General features: G+C 47.1%; 1 protein-coding gene across 5 annotated transcripts in view; it reads left to right on the top strand.

Moving 5' to 3' along the window:
• Positions 1-16,016, top strand: part of NCOA7 (nuclear receptor coactivator 7) — a 1,122,006-nt gene that overhangs the window by 859,068 nt on the left and 246,922 nt on the right. For all 5 annotated transcript variants that reach the window (XM_078648931.1, XM_078648932.1, XM_078648933.1 and 2 more), the window contains one exon: positions 13,607-13,775. In XM_078648931.1, coding sequence (XP_078505057.1) covers positions 13,607-13,775 — 169 coding nt within the window. The remainder of the gene's footprint in view (positions 1-13,606; positions 13,776-16,016) is intronic.

The raw sequence follows: 16,016 nt of genomic DNA, 5'->3' as shown, positions 1-16,016 counted from the left end.
GGCGTCAGTTGCTAAGAGGAAGGGTTTGTGAAAATCTGGCGATACTAGCATGGGACCCGTAATAATGGCTTCCTTCAGCTTCTGGAAGGCCTGCTCTGCCTCTTTGGATGGGTTGTGTAGGAGTGGAGGTCTTGTATCCTTTTCAGAAGGTTAGTAAGGGGACCAGCCAAAACCGGCAAAGTTGGGTATAAACCTTCTATAATAACCTATTCGGCCCAAAAATGCACGAAGATCCCGCTTAGAGGAGGGGAATGGGGTGTCGACAATTGCTTTAACCCGTTGGCTGCTTCCTCTTTTTCGCGGGAGTGCGGCCGTTTAAAACAAGCACTAGGAATGCATTAGGGCTCGGGTTTGTTTTAAGTTAGAGATAATGGCATTGTAAATGGCAATGTGTTTTAGGCACTCTGCACTACCACTCTGCACTCTGCACTACCAATCTGCACTCTGCACTACCAATCTGCACTCTGCACTACCAATCTGCACTCTGCACTACCAATCTGCACTCTGCACTCTCAATCTGCACTCTGCACTCTCAATCTGCACTCTGCACTCCCAATCTGCACTCTGCACTCCCAATCTGCACTCTGCACTCCCAATCTGCACTCTGCACTACCACTCTGCACTCTGCACTACCAATCTGCACTCTGCACTACCAATCTGCACTCTGCACTACCAATCTGCACTCTGCACTACCACTCTGCACTCTGCACTACCACTCTGCACTACCACTCTGCACTACCACTCTGCACTCTGCACTACCACTCTGCACTCTGCACTACCACTCTGCACTCTGCACTACCACTCTGCACTCTGCACTACCACTCTGCACTACCACTCTGCACTACCACTCTGCACTACCACTCTGCACTACCACTCTGCACTACCACTCTGCACTACCACTCTGCACTACCAATCTGCACTCTGCACTACCACTCTGCACTCTGCACTACCACTCTGCACTCTGCACTACCACTCTGCACTCTGCACTACCACTCTGCACTACCACTCTGCACTCTGCACTACCACTCTGCACTCTGCACTACCACTCTGCACTCTGCACTACCACTCTGCACTCTGCACTACCACTCTGCACTCTGCACTACCACTCTGCACTCTGCACTACCACTCTGCACTCTGCACTACCACTCTGCACTCTGCACTACCACTCTGCACTCTGCACTACCACTCTGCACTCTGCACTACCACTCTGCACTCTGCACTACCACTCTGCACTCTGCACTACCACTCTGCACTCTGCACTACCACTCTGCACTCTGCACTACCACTCTGCACTCTGCACTACCACTCTGCACTCTGCACTACCACTCTGCACTACCACTCTGCACTACCACTCTGCACTACCACTCTGCACTACCACTCTGCACTCTGCACTACCACTCTGCACTCTGCACTACCACTCTGCACTCTGCACTACCACTCTGCACTCTGCACTACCACTCTGCACTCTGCACTACCACTCTGCACTCTGCACTACCACTCTGCACTACCACTCTGCACTACCACTCTGCACTCTGCACTACCACTCTGCACTACTTTATTTATTTATTTATTTTTAGCAATTTTTACAGCGCAAACAAATACCCGTGAGGGTGTCTCGGCGCTAAATTCATAGAACTCACTAAGAGATGTCGGGGGAGTTAAGGCGTAAGATAGTCATGTCTGAGCGGGAGGTTAGGAGGAGGAAAATAGCCATGTCTTGAGGCTTTTACGAAATTTTAGAAGCGTGGGAGCAGTTTTAATGTGGAGCGGTAAAGTATTCCACAGTTTGGCCGTGGCAATGGTGAAGCGTCTATCTCCCCAGTTGGCCCTCTTTGTTCGATGGACTTTCAACAGATAGGCTGAAGAGGACCGTAAAATCCTATGTTGTTCAACTGGACGGAGAGCTTCTTTTAAAAACTGTGGTCCTGTGTTGTTCAGGGTCTTATAAGCTATACACATAGCTTTAAATTTGATTCGGCTCCTGATAGGGAGCCAATGGAGTTTTCTGATGTACGGGGACACAGATGCGAACTTGGGGATAGACAGTAGCGTTCTGGCTGCAGCATTTTGTACTGTTTGTAATTTATTGAGAACTCCTTCCTGCGCATTCAGGAGAAGTGAATTGCAGTAATCGGTTCTCGAGAACACTAATGTGCTGATGAGGGTTTTTCCTGCTGATTGTGGGAGGTAAGGAAGCAGTTTTTTTATTTTTTTGAGGGTATAGAAAGCAGATGAAACAATGGCGTTGGCATGATGGTGAAACGTCAGCTTGTTGTCAAAAATGACTCCCAAGTTGCGAACCTTTGCCACCGGCTGGGGTGGGGGCCCCAGCTGAGGTGGCCACCACTGAGGAGACCATGCTGGGCGCAAGCTCCCGAATGTCATCACCTCCGTTTTATCGGAGTTGAGCTTAAGGCAATTTGATGACATCCAGGAGCCTATCGCCTTCATTCCCTCCTGGAAGTTGGCTGCGATGGATGTTCCATTGTTGTTATGCACCGATAATACAAGTTGGGTATCATCGGCGTAAGTAGTGAGGGCAATTCCATAAGATTTGATCACCCTCGCTAAGTCCGACGCGTAGATATTAAACAGCGTCGGGCTCAGCGAGGAGCCCTGGGGAACACCACAAGGGAGGGAGAAGGTGTGGGAGTTGAAATTGCCCATCTTGATGGTCTGAGGGCGGTTGGCTAGGAATGAGGCAATCAGATCTTTAGCTTTGCCTCTTATTCCTAAAGCTGAGACACGGTCGATCAGAGTGACATGATCGACCGTGTCAAAAGCAGCCGAGAGGTCCAGAAGTATCAGGACCGCTGCTCCTCCCATGTCCATGGTTGCTCTAATCTCGTCTGCAGCCTTTAGTAATGCCGTCTCCGTCCCATGACCCTGTCTGAAACCAAACTGGGTCTCATCAAGAAGATTATTATCATTGATGAATTTGGAAAGCTGGATGTTGATAGACTTTTCAAAAATTTTGGCTGGAAAGGGGAGACAGGCGATGGGTCTGTAGCTAGCTGGGAGCTGAGGGTCCAGTGTGGGCTTTTTTAGAAGGGGCTTGATAATGGCTTCCTTCCAGACTGAAGGATATACTCCAGTTGCAAACATGGCGTTGCAGATGGTGGTCAGAGCAGGGGAGATTGCATCGGAGATGCGATTTAAAATAGCTGGAGGGCAAGGGTCAAGAGGGGAACCGGATTTGATGCTGGATACCAAACGATGAATATGATCCTGTTCGACAGTATCAAAGGATAATAGGGAGGGCAGGGTGTTATCAAGGGGTGCCTCGGAGAAGGGAGGAGGAGCAGAATTCGTAAAAGTAATAAAGATGGATCTGACTTTTTCCTCAAAGTAGTTGGCCAGGGCGTCCGCTAATGACTGGGAGCCTTCTAGGTGAGGTGCCGGGGGGTTGGACAAAGTGTTGACCACTCTGTAGAGTTCTCCTGCTGAGTTTTTTGCTTGCTCGATTTGAGAGGTGTAATAGCGGCTTTTTTCAGCAACTATAAGTCCTTTGTAGGTGGCCAGGGCGTGTTTGTAGGTCGTTTTATCTGCCGGACTATATTTGCGTCGCCAGCGCCTTTCAAGGTTCCTGCAGTGTTGCTTCTGCATCCTAAGGGATTCAGTAAACCATGGTGCTGATGGTGTTTTCCTATTTCGATAGGAGATTTTGATAGGGGCTAGCTTATTACAGGCCATATTTAGATTCCTCAAGTAGGTGGAGGACGCTATGATGGGGTCATTCTCTTCAGGAATGTGATTTTCTTGCATCATCTCCGCTAAGTGCGATAGATTAATGTTTTTCCAGTCTCTGTATGAGGATTGGGAAGAGGCTGAGACTGTTGGTTTAGATGGATTAGTTTGTATAGTGAAGAAAATCACTGCATGGTCTGTCCAAACGAGAGGAATAATTCGAGTGATCTTTACTAAGGGGTTGTTAGTAAACAGACCGTCCAGAATGTGGCCAGCTTGGTGCGTAGGAGAAGTTATCAGCTGAGTCATGCCGGCTGCTGCAAGGTCTGATATTAGCTGTGAAGTATCATGGTTGTCAAGTGCTTCAAGGTGAAAATTAAAATCACCCAGTAGCGTAAAGTGGGCGGAATCTGCAGCTGCTTCAGTTAAGTTGCCTAAATTTGCTAGAAACTTAGCTCTTGAACCGGGTGGGCGATAAATTAATATGCCCTTGAAGGAAGATTTAGTGGAGAGGCATAACGTAAAAAGGAGAGATTCATATTCTGGACAGGTTAAATATTTCGTTGTAATTTTGAAATGATCTCTATAAATTATCGCAACACCACCACCCTTCTTTATTGGCCTGTCCAATCTGCTTACATTGTAATTGGCGGGGGTGGCTGCTCTAAAGTCGGGTCCTGAGGCTTCATCGCCCCAGGTCTCGGTAATAAACAAGAGGTCCAGTTTGTAAGCGTCAATTAAGTCGGCGATTTCTAGTTTGTGTTTGGGGAGGGATCTAGCATTTATTAATGCTGCTTGAACCAGTAGAGGGACAGCTGTATCAGGTGTCGAGGATATTTGAGTGCATGTTGAACATCGGATTGGACCTAGCACGGGATTGGAATATACTAAGTGAGGTAGAGCATGGGGTATAGAGGCAGTATATTTAAGTTCTAGTAAATCAGCTGATGAGTATTGTAGTCTCACCGTATTCGAGGATGTTCGTGGTACTGGTGTTGTAGGGGGGGTGGCCCCTGGCCCGTCCTCGGCGCGGACGAGCGCAGACGAGCTTGCCTTATGCGCGCCTTCGGCGCGCATTCGGCGCGCCCGCTGCGCTCGTCCGCTGCGCTTCCGATCGTAGCACATGCTTTATTGGCCAGCGTGTGCCATGAGAAGGGGGTGTGGTCAGCGCGTGTGGGCGTGTCCGCCGGAAGGAAGGCGGCGTCGCCCTAGCAACAATGTTCAGCGTCAGCCCTGATTCGGCTGGTCGGTCTGGTAATGCTCGAGAGTCAGGAAAGTATTAACAGCTAAAAACAAGTACACAATTTAAAATAGAGAGCTAACTCCCGGCTTTCCGCCTCAGGAGTGAATTCTGTGAACAGGCGCTCGTGGTCAGCGCTCGCTCTTGTAGTCAGAGGGGGCGTGTCAGCGCGTGTGGGCGTGTCCGCCGGAAGGAAGGCGGCGTCGCCCTAGCACTACCACTCTGCACTACCACTCTGCACTACCACTCTGCACTACCACTCTGCACTACCACTCTGCACTACCACTCTGCACTACCACTCTGCACTACCACTCTGCACTACCACTCTGCACTCTGCACTACCACTCTGCACTCTGCACTACCACTCTGCACTACCACTCTGCACTACCTCTCTGCTCTACCTCTCTGCACTACCACTCTGCACTACCGCTCTGCACTACCGCTCTGCACTACCGCTCTGCACTCTGCACTCTGCACTACCACTCTGCACTACCACTCTGCACTACCACTCTGCACTACCACTCTGCACTCTGCACTACCAATCTGCACTCGCCACCAGACACGGCGGACTCGTGGAAAATTAATGAAGTGACCTAGAGGGTGAGGATGGGATACTCCGCTACCATCGAGTTCGTAGAAGAACAAGATTACATACGAAAAACAAGCAGCACAGAAAGCATCACTTTCGCGATCGCAATTGTTTAAACAAGCAGCACAGAAAGCATCACTTTTGTGATCGCAATTGTTTAAACAAGCAGCACAGAAAGAGATCACTTTCGCCATCGCAATTGTTTAAAAAAACCAGATCTGATGCATGTGATTCTCTACATTGCTGGCCGGCTGTTCATGCGCGCACACAGAGCTGAAGGGAAAAAAAACACAGCAGTGCACACGCTCCCAGCACCATCTGCCTTCAATTACCGGCACCTCGGACAGCTGGTAATTGAGGATTTATGTATTCTTCTGCGCGTGCCCGAACACTTTATGCAGGAAGTGGACATTGACAAATTCCTAAGTCCTATGGCGTGCTGCCTTACTTAAACACAGCCTTGCCTGGACCAATTACCATGCACATGGCAAAATACCACACGCAAAAAACGCGCGCTTTCTGGAATGTGGCAGCCCGGACCCCTTTCAGAATTCTTTTTTTTTCTAATACATAAGAGCTCGGAAACTCCGCCCCCACTTCGTGGTGACGTAGGCCCGAGCCCTAAAAACAGGCGCGGCCGCGTCGGCCATTGGCCGACGGCAGCACCAGCGAGGTAGTGCTGCCGTCTGCCAATGGCCGACGGCAGCATGGAAGGGGTTAACCTCCCCTAGGACATAACCCAGGTATCTGACTCTGGGTAGGCAGCTCGGGATTTTTTTGCATTTATGTGCAGGTCTGCCTGTTTTAAGGTCTGTAATATAGCGTGCAGGTGTTTCGAGTGCTCTGACCACCTGGGGCTGAATACAATTATGTCGTCTAGGTATACAGAGCAGTAAGACATGTGTGGTTGTAGAATGTCATTCATGAGACGTTGGAAAGTGGTGGGGGCTCCGTGCAGACCAAACGGTAGGACATTGAACTCAGAGACCCTCGTTTGTGGCAAACGCTGTCTTGTACTTATCTTTCTCTCTTATGGCACTTGCCAATAACCCTTCGTTAGGTTGAGGGTAGTGATGAACCGGGCTTCTCCCATACGTTCGATTAGTTCATCTATTCGTGGTATTGGGTAAGCATCAAATGAGGAAATAGCGTTCAATGCTCTAAAGTCCATACAAAATCTGGTCGTCCCATAGAGTCTAGGAACCATTACGATGGGCGACGACCAGCTGCTTCTGGAGGGGCGGATCACCCGCAGTCGTAGCATTTCTTGTACCTCCCTTGTTACGTCCTCCTTCCGGGCTGCGGGTATGCGGTATGGTCTTTGCTTCACACACTTCCCTTCCATGGTCTCGATGCAATGTTCTGTAAGTGTAGTTCTTCCGGGTGAGTCCGAAAAGATGTCTGAAAAAGGTTGTAAGGTGTCTTAGAGTTCTTTATGCATCTCTGGTGTGAGGTCCTTGTTCACAGGAAGCAGGTCAACTATGGTAATGTTTGACGCCATGGGTAGTCCGAACTGTGCGTACTTTGGAAGTGGCCCCAGCCATTTTTTAAGGAGATTAATGTGGAAGCACTGGCATCGTGAGGGGGATATTTGTACACAGTAAGTGGTATTACCAACGGGTTCCATAACTGGGAAGGGTCCCATCCATTCACTTTGAAATTTCTTAGTGGATGATGGAAGTAATTTCTTAGTGGATGATGGAAGTAATACCAACACCCAGTCTCCAACTTCTAACTTTATCCATCTTTTCCCCTTATCGTATTGTTTCTTTTGTTTGGCTTGGTTCTTCTCTTAATGGGAGTACGCCAGATCCCTGAGTTTTCCCAGCTTGGACCTCAACTGATGGGTGTAATCTAATAGGGACTTCTGTTAGTCTTCTTTCTCCCAGGCCTCCTTGGTGATTTCAAGTAAGGAACGGGGCTGTCTTCCATAAAGCAGCTCAAATGACGAACACCCGAGACTGCTTTGTTCCTGTGCTCTCAATACATAAAGGGCTAGGGGGAGTAAGCGATCCCAGTCCTTATTCTCTACGGTGAGCATCTTCTTGAGGGTGTTCTTCAGTGTCCTGTTGTAACACTCTACCAAACCATCTGTCTGGGGATGGTAGGCTGATGTTCAGATATGGCGTAGGTCGAGAGACTGACATACCTCCTTCATGAGTTTTGATATGAAGGGTGTCCCCTGGTCTGTCAGACTCTCTTTGGGGAATCCGACCCTGGAGAAGAGTTCAATGAGTTTTTCTGCAATGTTCTTGGAAGTAGGAGCCTTGAGAGGAAAAGCCTCAGGAAACCGGGTGGCATAGTCGACCAAGACTAATGCATAGAGGTTTCCTCTCGTTGTTCGAGGTAGTGGTCCTATTATGTCCATGCCTCCTCTCTCCAATGGGTTTCCTATAATAGGCGTAGGTTGTAGAGGCACTGCCGGGGGTCGTTGAAGGTTCCTCTTTGGACAGATCTCACAAGAGGCGCAATATTCTTTGGTTTCTTTGTAAATACCAGGCCAATAAAACTGTCTTAGTATGTTTTGTTTTGTTTTCTCTGCCCCCGAGTGCCCCATTATAAGATGTGTGTGTGCGTAAACGAGGACTTGGGCTCTAAAGACTTGGGGAACTAGGAGCTGTCGTGGTTCATTAGCCCGCCCCACCCGCTATAGAAGGTCATTTTCGATCATAAATCTATGATATGTGGGGGTTTTGGCGGTCTGTGATACTTGAGCAGCCTCCCAAGCATTGAAAAGGGAAGCGTCGTTGGCCTGAGCAAAATGGAAACTACGGTCTAATATCCAGGGTTCGGAGGAAATTGATGCAGGGTAGGGACCTCCCTGGCTTTCTTTGTGATTTTAGTGCCGAGTGAAATAAAGCTAGGAAGTCAGGATTATCAACCCCTATTATGAGCTCCTCTGGGAGCGCTTCTACTGTTCCCACCCAAACTGTACAAGGTGACCTGCCGTGGGGGTGTAGGGTTATTAGAGCGAGCGGAAAGGGTTTTACATCCCTGTGTACACATCTAATATGTACCACGGTATCCGGAATTACCTGGTGTGGATGTACTAGTTTCTTTTGAATTACCGATTGCTTACAGCCTGAGTCTAAAAGAGCTCTAACCTTTTTATCATTCACCTGGACACTTACATAGAACGAGGGGCCCATCACTGCTGTATACATCACTGCTTTTGGGATATACCTGACCTCCATCGGCTCCTCCCTTGGTTTCCGTCTTGGACATAGTCGGGCAATATGGCCCCATTCTCCACAATCAAAAAATTGTGGGCCTTTTAGTGTAGCTGGTTCGCCTCTGAATGGTTTGGATTTCCCTGGGTCCACCCCCCATCTTTGGTCTTTTTTCAGATTTGACGGTGTTCTTGTTAGATTTCTCGCTATCCCAAGGCAGAGCCCGGGGTTGGGCTCGGGAGTAATTAGCCGCCATCTCGATAACCTGTTCTGCGGAGAGACCAGAGTGCTGCTTCAGCCATCTTTGAGTCCCATAAGGAAGGATTTCCATGAACTGTTCCAGATATATCCTGTTCATAATTTCTTCCTTACTCCTCTTTCCTGGTCTCAGACATTTGTCGGCGACAGTTTTAAGTCTGAAAAACAAGGTCTTGGGGTTCTCTCCCGGGATACCTTTTTTTTCTTCTAAATCTGACACGGTACGCCTCGGCATCTAGACCCAGATGATCGAGGATTAGTTTCTTTATTTCACTGTAGGGGGTGTTCCCAGTAGCATTGGCAACCTGGTAGGCTGCTTGCTTGTGCCTCTCCGGTCAAAAGTGGTGCCAAGAAAAATGGTCATTTCTCCTCTGGCCAGCCGCAAGCAAGTGCCGCCCTTTCAAAGTTTGTCAGGAAGGCATCAGGGTCATCTCCGTTGACATATTTTTGCAGTGAGACCCCCGAAGGGTAAGGTACAGATACCCTGCGTTCCCCAAGGGGGTTATGACTTGGATCATGCATGACCTTCTGTAGACTCTCTATCTGGACCGTGATGGTGTTTTGAAAAATGTTGCGGTCTGCTTGGGCGGATGACATTTGTCTTTCTATTGCCCATTCCAGCCTCTCCTGTCCCTTGATGAGGTGTTGTATCACTTGCTCCAGCTCTAAGGGGTTGACGTTGAGATGGAGTTCCCACTTCTGACACCAGTGTGGCGCGGTGTATGAAAGGGACCGTAGACCAAATGATTGTAGAAGGTTTGTGTGATGGTTTTAACCTCTATCAAGAAGGGAGGTAGGGAAAGTTTGCTGTGCAGAATTATAGTTCTTCTAATTGGAAACCCACTTCTCTCAAAACAGTCTATAGTTGGTTACTATTTGTTTCTTACAGACCGGACAGTTGGAGTGTATCACTTATACACAATGAAGGAAGAACTAATCAGTCCTGGAATACAGTCTTGGCTTATAGTCTCTCACGGTGGGTTTTCCTCTTCTAGCTGTACTGCTTCCACACGGTGACCAAGGCCGGTACTTCCCAAAAGGCAAACATAGAAAAGAAAGGACACTACAGTCACTATCTGTCTGTATTATCTATAGACTATGAGGTGCTCCCGTTCACCAACATTCCGAGGTCTCCACAAGTAGTGAGGTAGGAAGGGTACTGGTTTGGAATAGGTAAGGGTTATAGGGTTATTGGGTCAAGGGTGTGCCAAACCCTTTCCCTCCAACCTCCTTTTCCACCCTTCCCTCCCTGTCACTTGCGTGGAGCTACGGCCCCCTTGGACCGTAGCATTGGGTATCTCGGTGTCCTGTGCCTTCAAGGAACTACCGGATACAAGCGCGGTGTATGTGGAGGCTCCCTCTCTTCTCGAAGTGTCGCGCCGACTTCTGCGTGTCTTCCGACAATCTCCGCTCTTCTCCTCTCCTCGTCCACTGCCGCTCCGCCCTACAGCCGCGCAACACCCTCCTTCGTGTCCTCCTCTCCTCTGGGCCGCCTTGCTAATCACCCCCGCCTCTCCACACCTGGGGTAACCGTCGTTCTGCTCCTCAACTCGTCCGTTCTCTCCCTCTCTTCCCTGCGAGAGTGGACCGCTGGATGTCAAGCCGAAGGACGCCCAGCCGGGCGCCATCTTGAAGTTCTCGGCTTTCCCGTGTTCCGGCCAGCCTATATCGCAGTTTTTTTTTTTTTTTACTTTCTTTATTTATTTAAATTTGTAAGGCGCACAGCTACCCGCAGTGGGTTTCCCGGCGCCAAGGGATAGACTGAAGAAGGAAGAACTACCGGGCATCAACAAGCGAGGCTACCAGAAAACAGTTCAAAGTTGTTGCTGGAAAAGCCATGTTTTCAAACCTTTGCAAAACCGAAGAAGATCAGTTTCCAGCTTCAGTGTCACGGGCAAAGTATTCCAAGATTTGGTGCCTAGATGAGAAAAGGAGCAGCCGCCCATCCTCAGCAACCTAACTCTAGGAACAACAAAATCTCCTTTTCCTGCGGATCTCAGACTGCGACTAGGTATGTACGCATGAATGAGGTTATGAAGGTACCTAGGGGCAGAGCCCTGTTTTATCTTAAAGATATAACATAGGGCCTTGAATTTGATTCTGTTCTTGATATTCAGCCAATGCAAATCACAGAGGGCTCGTGAAGCAGATGTTTTCCGAGGAACATTACGTAGCAGCCGTGCGGCCGCATTTTGAACAACCTGAAGTTTTTTCAGGGTTGTCGAATTGGCACCAAGATACAGGACGTTCCCGTAGTCCAGGTGAGATGTTATCAAAGCCTGGACCACCGTCCTTTGTGTGGAGATAGGAAGCATCCACAAGATTTTTTGGAGCCATTGTAATGTGGCAAAGCAGATAGAAGCCACCTTAACGACCTGTTGTCGCATTGTGAGCTTTTCATCGATTAAGACTCCGAGATTGCGAACCTGGGTCACGGGCTTCGGGATAGGACCCATGCTCTCGGGCCAATGTTGGGGGCCCCAGAGATCTTTATCCTTGCCCAAGATCACAATCTCGGTTTTCTCGCCATTTAACTTAAGGAAATTTACCTGCATCCATTTTGCCACTAGGGACAGACCTTGTTTAAGAGCCGAGACATCATTTCCCTCCCTATTTGACAGGGAGAAAATAATTTGTGTGTCATCGGCGTACGAAAACAAGGTTAAGCCAGCTTCTTCTACAATAGTGGCCAGGGGTCTAACGTAGATGTTAAAAAGTAATGGACTAAGAATAGACCCCTGGGGAACGCCGTACACCGATGCACATGTTTTGGAAGATGCTTTGGCCGAAAAAACTTGGAAGGTACGTTCACGCAGAAAGGAGGCTATCCAAGACAAGGCCGAACCCCCAGCTCCCAAGGATTGGAGGGATGTGAGAAGAATGGAATGGGACACGGTTAATGTATTTAATGGTTCAGTGAGAGAAAAAAAAATCTGTCTAGTGTCAATTGAGGTGTTTCTGCTTTGCAGGACTCTCCGGGGTTGGTCTTTTCCTGCTGGGTTGGCTCCACCCAACTTCCTTCTGGTGAACTTCCTCCTCTCCTGTAGAATAATAAAAAATAAAAAAATAGACCGTTGTCAGGACCTCTATATTGTGCACACGATTGCCCAAGGAATCAGGGGGTGCAGGGGTCACCGCTGCTCATGGGTCACACACCGTAAGTCACACACCGGACTTTCCTTGCGTGTCTTGGTGTAAGGTATGTGAGGGTAACGTGTGATAGGGGAGGTACGGGATATTTAGGTTGGGGTAGACTATTTACAAACTTCAGTATGGAAATGGGAGCTGGGTTGCAGGCTCTCTTTTACTTAGTAGAGGTCCCCGACCAATTTTGACACCCTCTGCCGTACCTGGCTTAGCCACGCTCCTCCGGGAGCATGGCTCGGCGGTATGCGGTAACGTTGGCCTCCTGGCTTGGCAACACCTTCTGAGTCTGCGGGTCGTCCCTCAGGTCGGTCTTACTTTCTTTGCTCCTCGGGCACCCCTCCTGTCGCGTCTTGTACTCCTCCGCTCGCCTCTCGATGGTCTTTGGTGACGTCACACCCTGAACGCGGTGTTTCCTCGATTTTAGCCAGTGCGGTTGTGTACACGTCAGATGGGGGCGGGTCCTCCTCATGTGTATATGCCCAGTTAAAGGAACCTTCACTTTCTTCCTCTTCTGGTGCCATCCATAACGGACAGTTCTCGTCATTCCATTCTCTCTGTGGGAAAGGAACAGAGGGTGACAACGGGACAGGTACAGTCCACCATTCTTTATCTCTGCTATTTTGGGGGGTCGGCTTCCCCTCCTGGCTACAGTGAAGAATCCACTCCTGTTGAGATTGTAAGTCTATCAAGAATCGTCAGTTTACAGAGTGGCAATTTCTTTTCTTTCTTTGTAGTTCTCTTCTTTTTAGGTCATATATGTTTTATAGTGTGGGAGGAGTCGGGCAATGAGCTACCTCTTTAATCTTTCCATTGCAGTCTTTAGCAAAGTAGTTGTTGTCGGTTCTTGTGCCTAAATAGTTGAACTGTGGATTGAGAGCTTTTTCTATAGGTTCCAAAAGTGTACAATTGTCTTTTTTCTTTGTAATTTTTGCGATTTAAAGTTTGTAATCTTGGTTCCTACTCGCTATGTTAACAAGAAGTTAGGCTTCTCCCCCCAGAATTCCTGCACAGTTGTGGTACTTGATGCAGGGTGTCTGACGGAATAACGATTCCGGGTGCCCAGAGTGGGTGGGCTTTCGGCACACTTGACATTTTTTTCACATCTCCTGCCTCAGATTTTTGCTGTTTTGTAAATTGTTACATTTCCTAACATTGCAAACAGAAGGTCTTACATGGACAAATGTATGTTACTCCTGTGTAGTAGTATTTTAACTTGATTCACTTCCAGTTTGAGACAGATATTTTATGCAGAGCAAGATTTAGTGCTGGATTGGTCGGAGTTCACCAAATAGTACCATTTGGTTTGGCACACCCAGAAAAACTTACATTTGGCTCTAGGGCATACACACCGAGTGCATGTGTCATAAAACCAGACTTGCAAAACTATTGCTTGGGAACTCGTCACGAGTCCTTTTCTTCTAGAGCAATTGTGATAATTTAATCTGTGTTTATTATTTCTTAAAATATGTCTACTATACTCCAAAGAGATCAAATGCATGTATTCCTTTACTTCAGATATGCTACCATCAAAAGAAGAGAAAAGCAAGACACCACCGATGTTTCTGTGTATTAAAGTGGGAAAACCAATGAGAAAATCATTTAGCACACATTCTACAGTTATGGTGCAGCAGTATGCCAGGAAAAGGAAACAGCCGGAATACTGGTTTGCAGTTCCAAGAGAAAGGTGAGTTGTAAAAGTGAGTGTCACCTGGTATGTTAGTCTTTGCGGAATTTGTTTCTTTGTTAACCTAGTTTCTTCTCGCATTTTGAACCTCCGTTTCTGATCCTACAAAAATTAATGTGAGGGCAAATAAGCTACAGATTTTCCCATAAACACATATATATTTATTTAACAGAGCCACATCACTCAAAATGTGTTAATCATTATTAGAACTAGGTCCTACCAGCTCAATACATTTAAAAGACTGGAATTAAAATAGTACCCTTCCTCAGAATCCTTAACCACATGACAATCATTGGTAATAGAAAATATTGCCTGGAATGGCTTGTGGGCCTCACGTATGTATTTTAGTGCAGTGTTCATGTTGTGTGAGAGCTCACTGTACATCCAACACATGCAAGGATTGCTTCTCTTGGACAGTATTTTTCACAAGAAATGGTCAAGAATAGCCCATTCAGTTTATGTCGAAAAGACACCTTTCCAAAAGGTAAAAACATGGGAGAGGAAGAATGCCTATGTAGAATATGCGTGTTGTCAATAGACCATGTTAGAAGCATTAGCTTGACATTATGGTACTCGCAAGGGGAATATCCATGAATTATTCTTTCTTGTTTTGAACATTCAAGCATAATCAACCAGATCTACTGGGACATGGTATGCATGTGCTGCTTAGCTTAGGCCCCATGTTAGATTGTTGTAGTATGTCTGATTTGTCAGGGAAATTCATTTGTTTTTGGGATGGACCGTTGTCTAGTCTGCAGCAAGTACACATTAAAAAAGCAACAACGGGAATTGGCTCATCATGCACCAGCACCTCACCTAATAAATGCAGTGTCCCTCCTTTAATCACTAAGGTTTGATACAAATTACAGTTTAGAGGTCTCCAACAATGTCTACATAGGCAAGACTTTTTAACCATAAAAGATTATATTAATTGAAGATCATTTGCTATAATCCAACAAGAGACGCCCAAACAAAAAGGTGATTACTGAAAATGATATCATGTTTCGCAACATAGCCTACTTTGTCACTTCTTCAGGGCATGAGTTTTAAACTCAAATTGCCTGACTCCTTTTGTGACGTATTTCAAATAAACAAGAGCAGCCCAAATGTTCATGTGAACTTGGGAGTGACGGTCTACGTAGACCGCTTGCCAGCTTGTCTCTGACCACAGAGTTTTCGTGGGCTGCCTTAAACTTATACCCACGCATCTTGGCTACATTTCGCCTATCTGTCCGTCTCATGGGTCCGGCTCCTGTCAACGTCTTTATGCCTACCTGCACTCACTTGGTGATTTTCAGCATCTTATGCCCAGTAACTCAGACTGCTTGCCTTTCAATTCACTTGAGGTCCCCAATCCCTCAGGCTATTCCTTAGCACTGATGAGACCCTTATTTCTGTTGATGGAGCAAAACCTTGTTGACGCTGATGCAAACAATCCCTCAGATATACCTTAACAGTGTGTGGTTAGGCAACTATGTGTCTGGTTTAATAGGACGTCTCTGCGTGGCTGTTTGTTTACCAAGGAACCTGCGATTTTTCTCCACTTGTTTCACTTTGTTATGGTTGTCGCTCACGTGGGGGCAACATTGCATATTTCTTGTTTTAACATGGACTAAACAATGCGAATTATGCGATTTATGGTGTCAATACATTTGCATTTGCTACTCTGGAAATCTACTATTCAAACTGTCGTAATAATACACTACAGTGGTTGCAGTAATGTTTGCTGTTTGTGTGTCCAAAACTTTTGTGCAGAATTAGTTTCGCGTGAACCATTGTTTGCACAGTTGTGGCAAATTATTCATTTTAGAACAACGTTTCACCATTTATTTTTCGTAAAGAACATGATTGTATTGTGGATATGTATGGAGCCTTTGTTTTTTAATGGTTATAGGAAAAACAGGAGGGGACCCATAAACCAAGTTGGGATGGGTATACTGTGTAGAAAAAACAATTCCCAACAGGTATTATTGAGAGACAATTTCAATTGTGCATGCCTGAAGGCATTACTGAGAACAGAAACAAGGAGTCAAAAGGGATTTTGAGGAACGGTGGTATTATTCACCAAGAACAAAGGGCATTCAACATATGTTTACAGTTTACAACAGCACTGTAAAGATTAGATCTTGTGACAACCCAGTGGCACTTGGTGCAAGGTGCTATATACAGTTTAGGTGAAGTGAAAGTGCAAGTGCTTAAGAACAGCATTGGTGGCGCATAGAATACGGTATATGCATCAAT

This window comes from Lissotriton helveticus, chromosome 6, assembly GCF_964261635.1.
Source record: "Lissotriton helveticus chromosome 6, aLisHel1.1, whole genome shotgun sequence".
NCBI lineage: Eukaryota > Metazoa > Chordata > Amphibia > Caudata > Salamandridae > Lissotriton > Lissotriton helveticus.
This window is presented reverse-complemented; position numbering and strand designations above follow the sequence as displayed.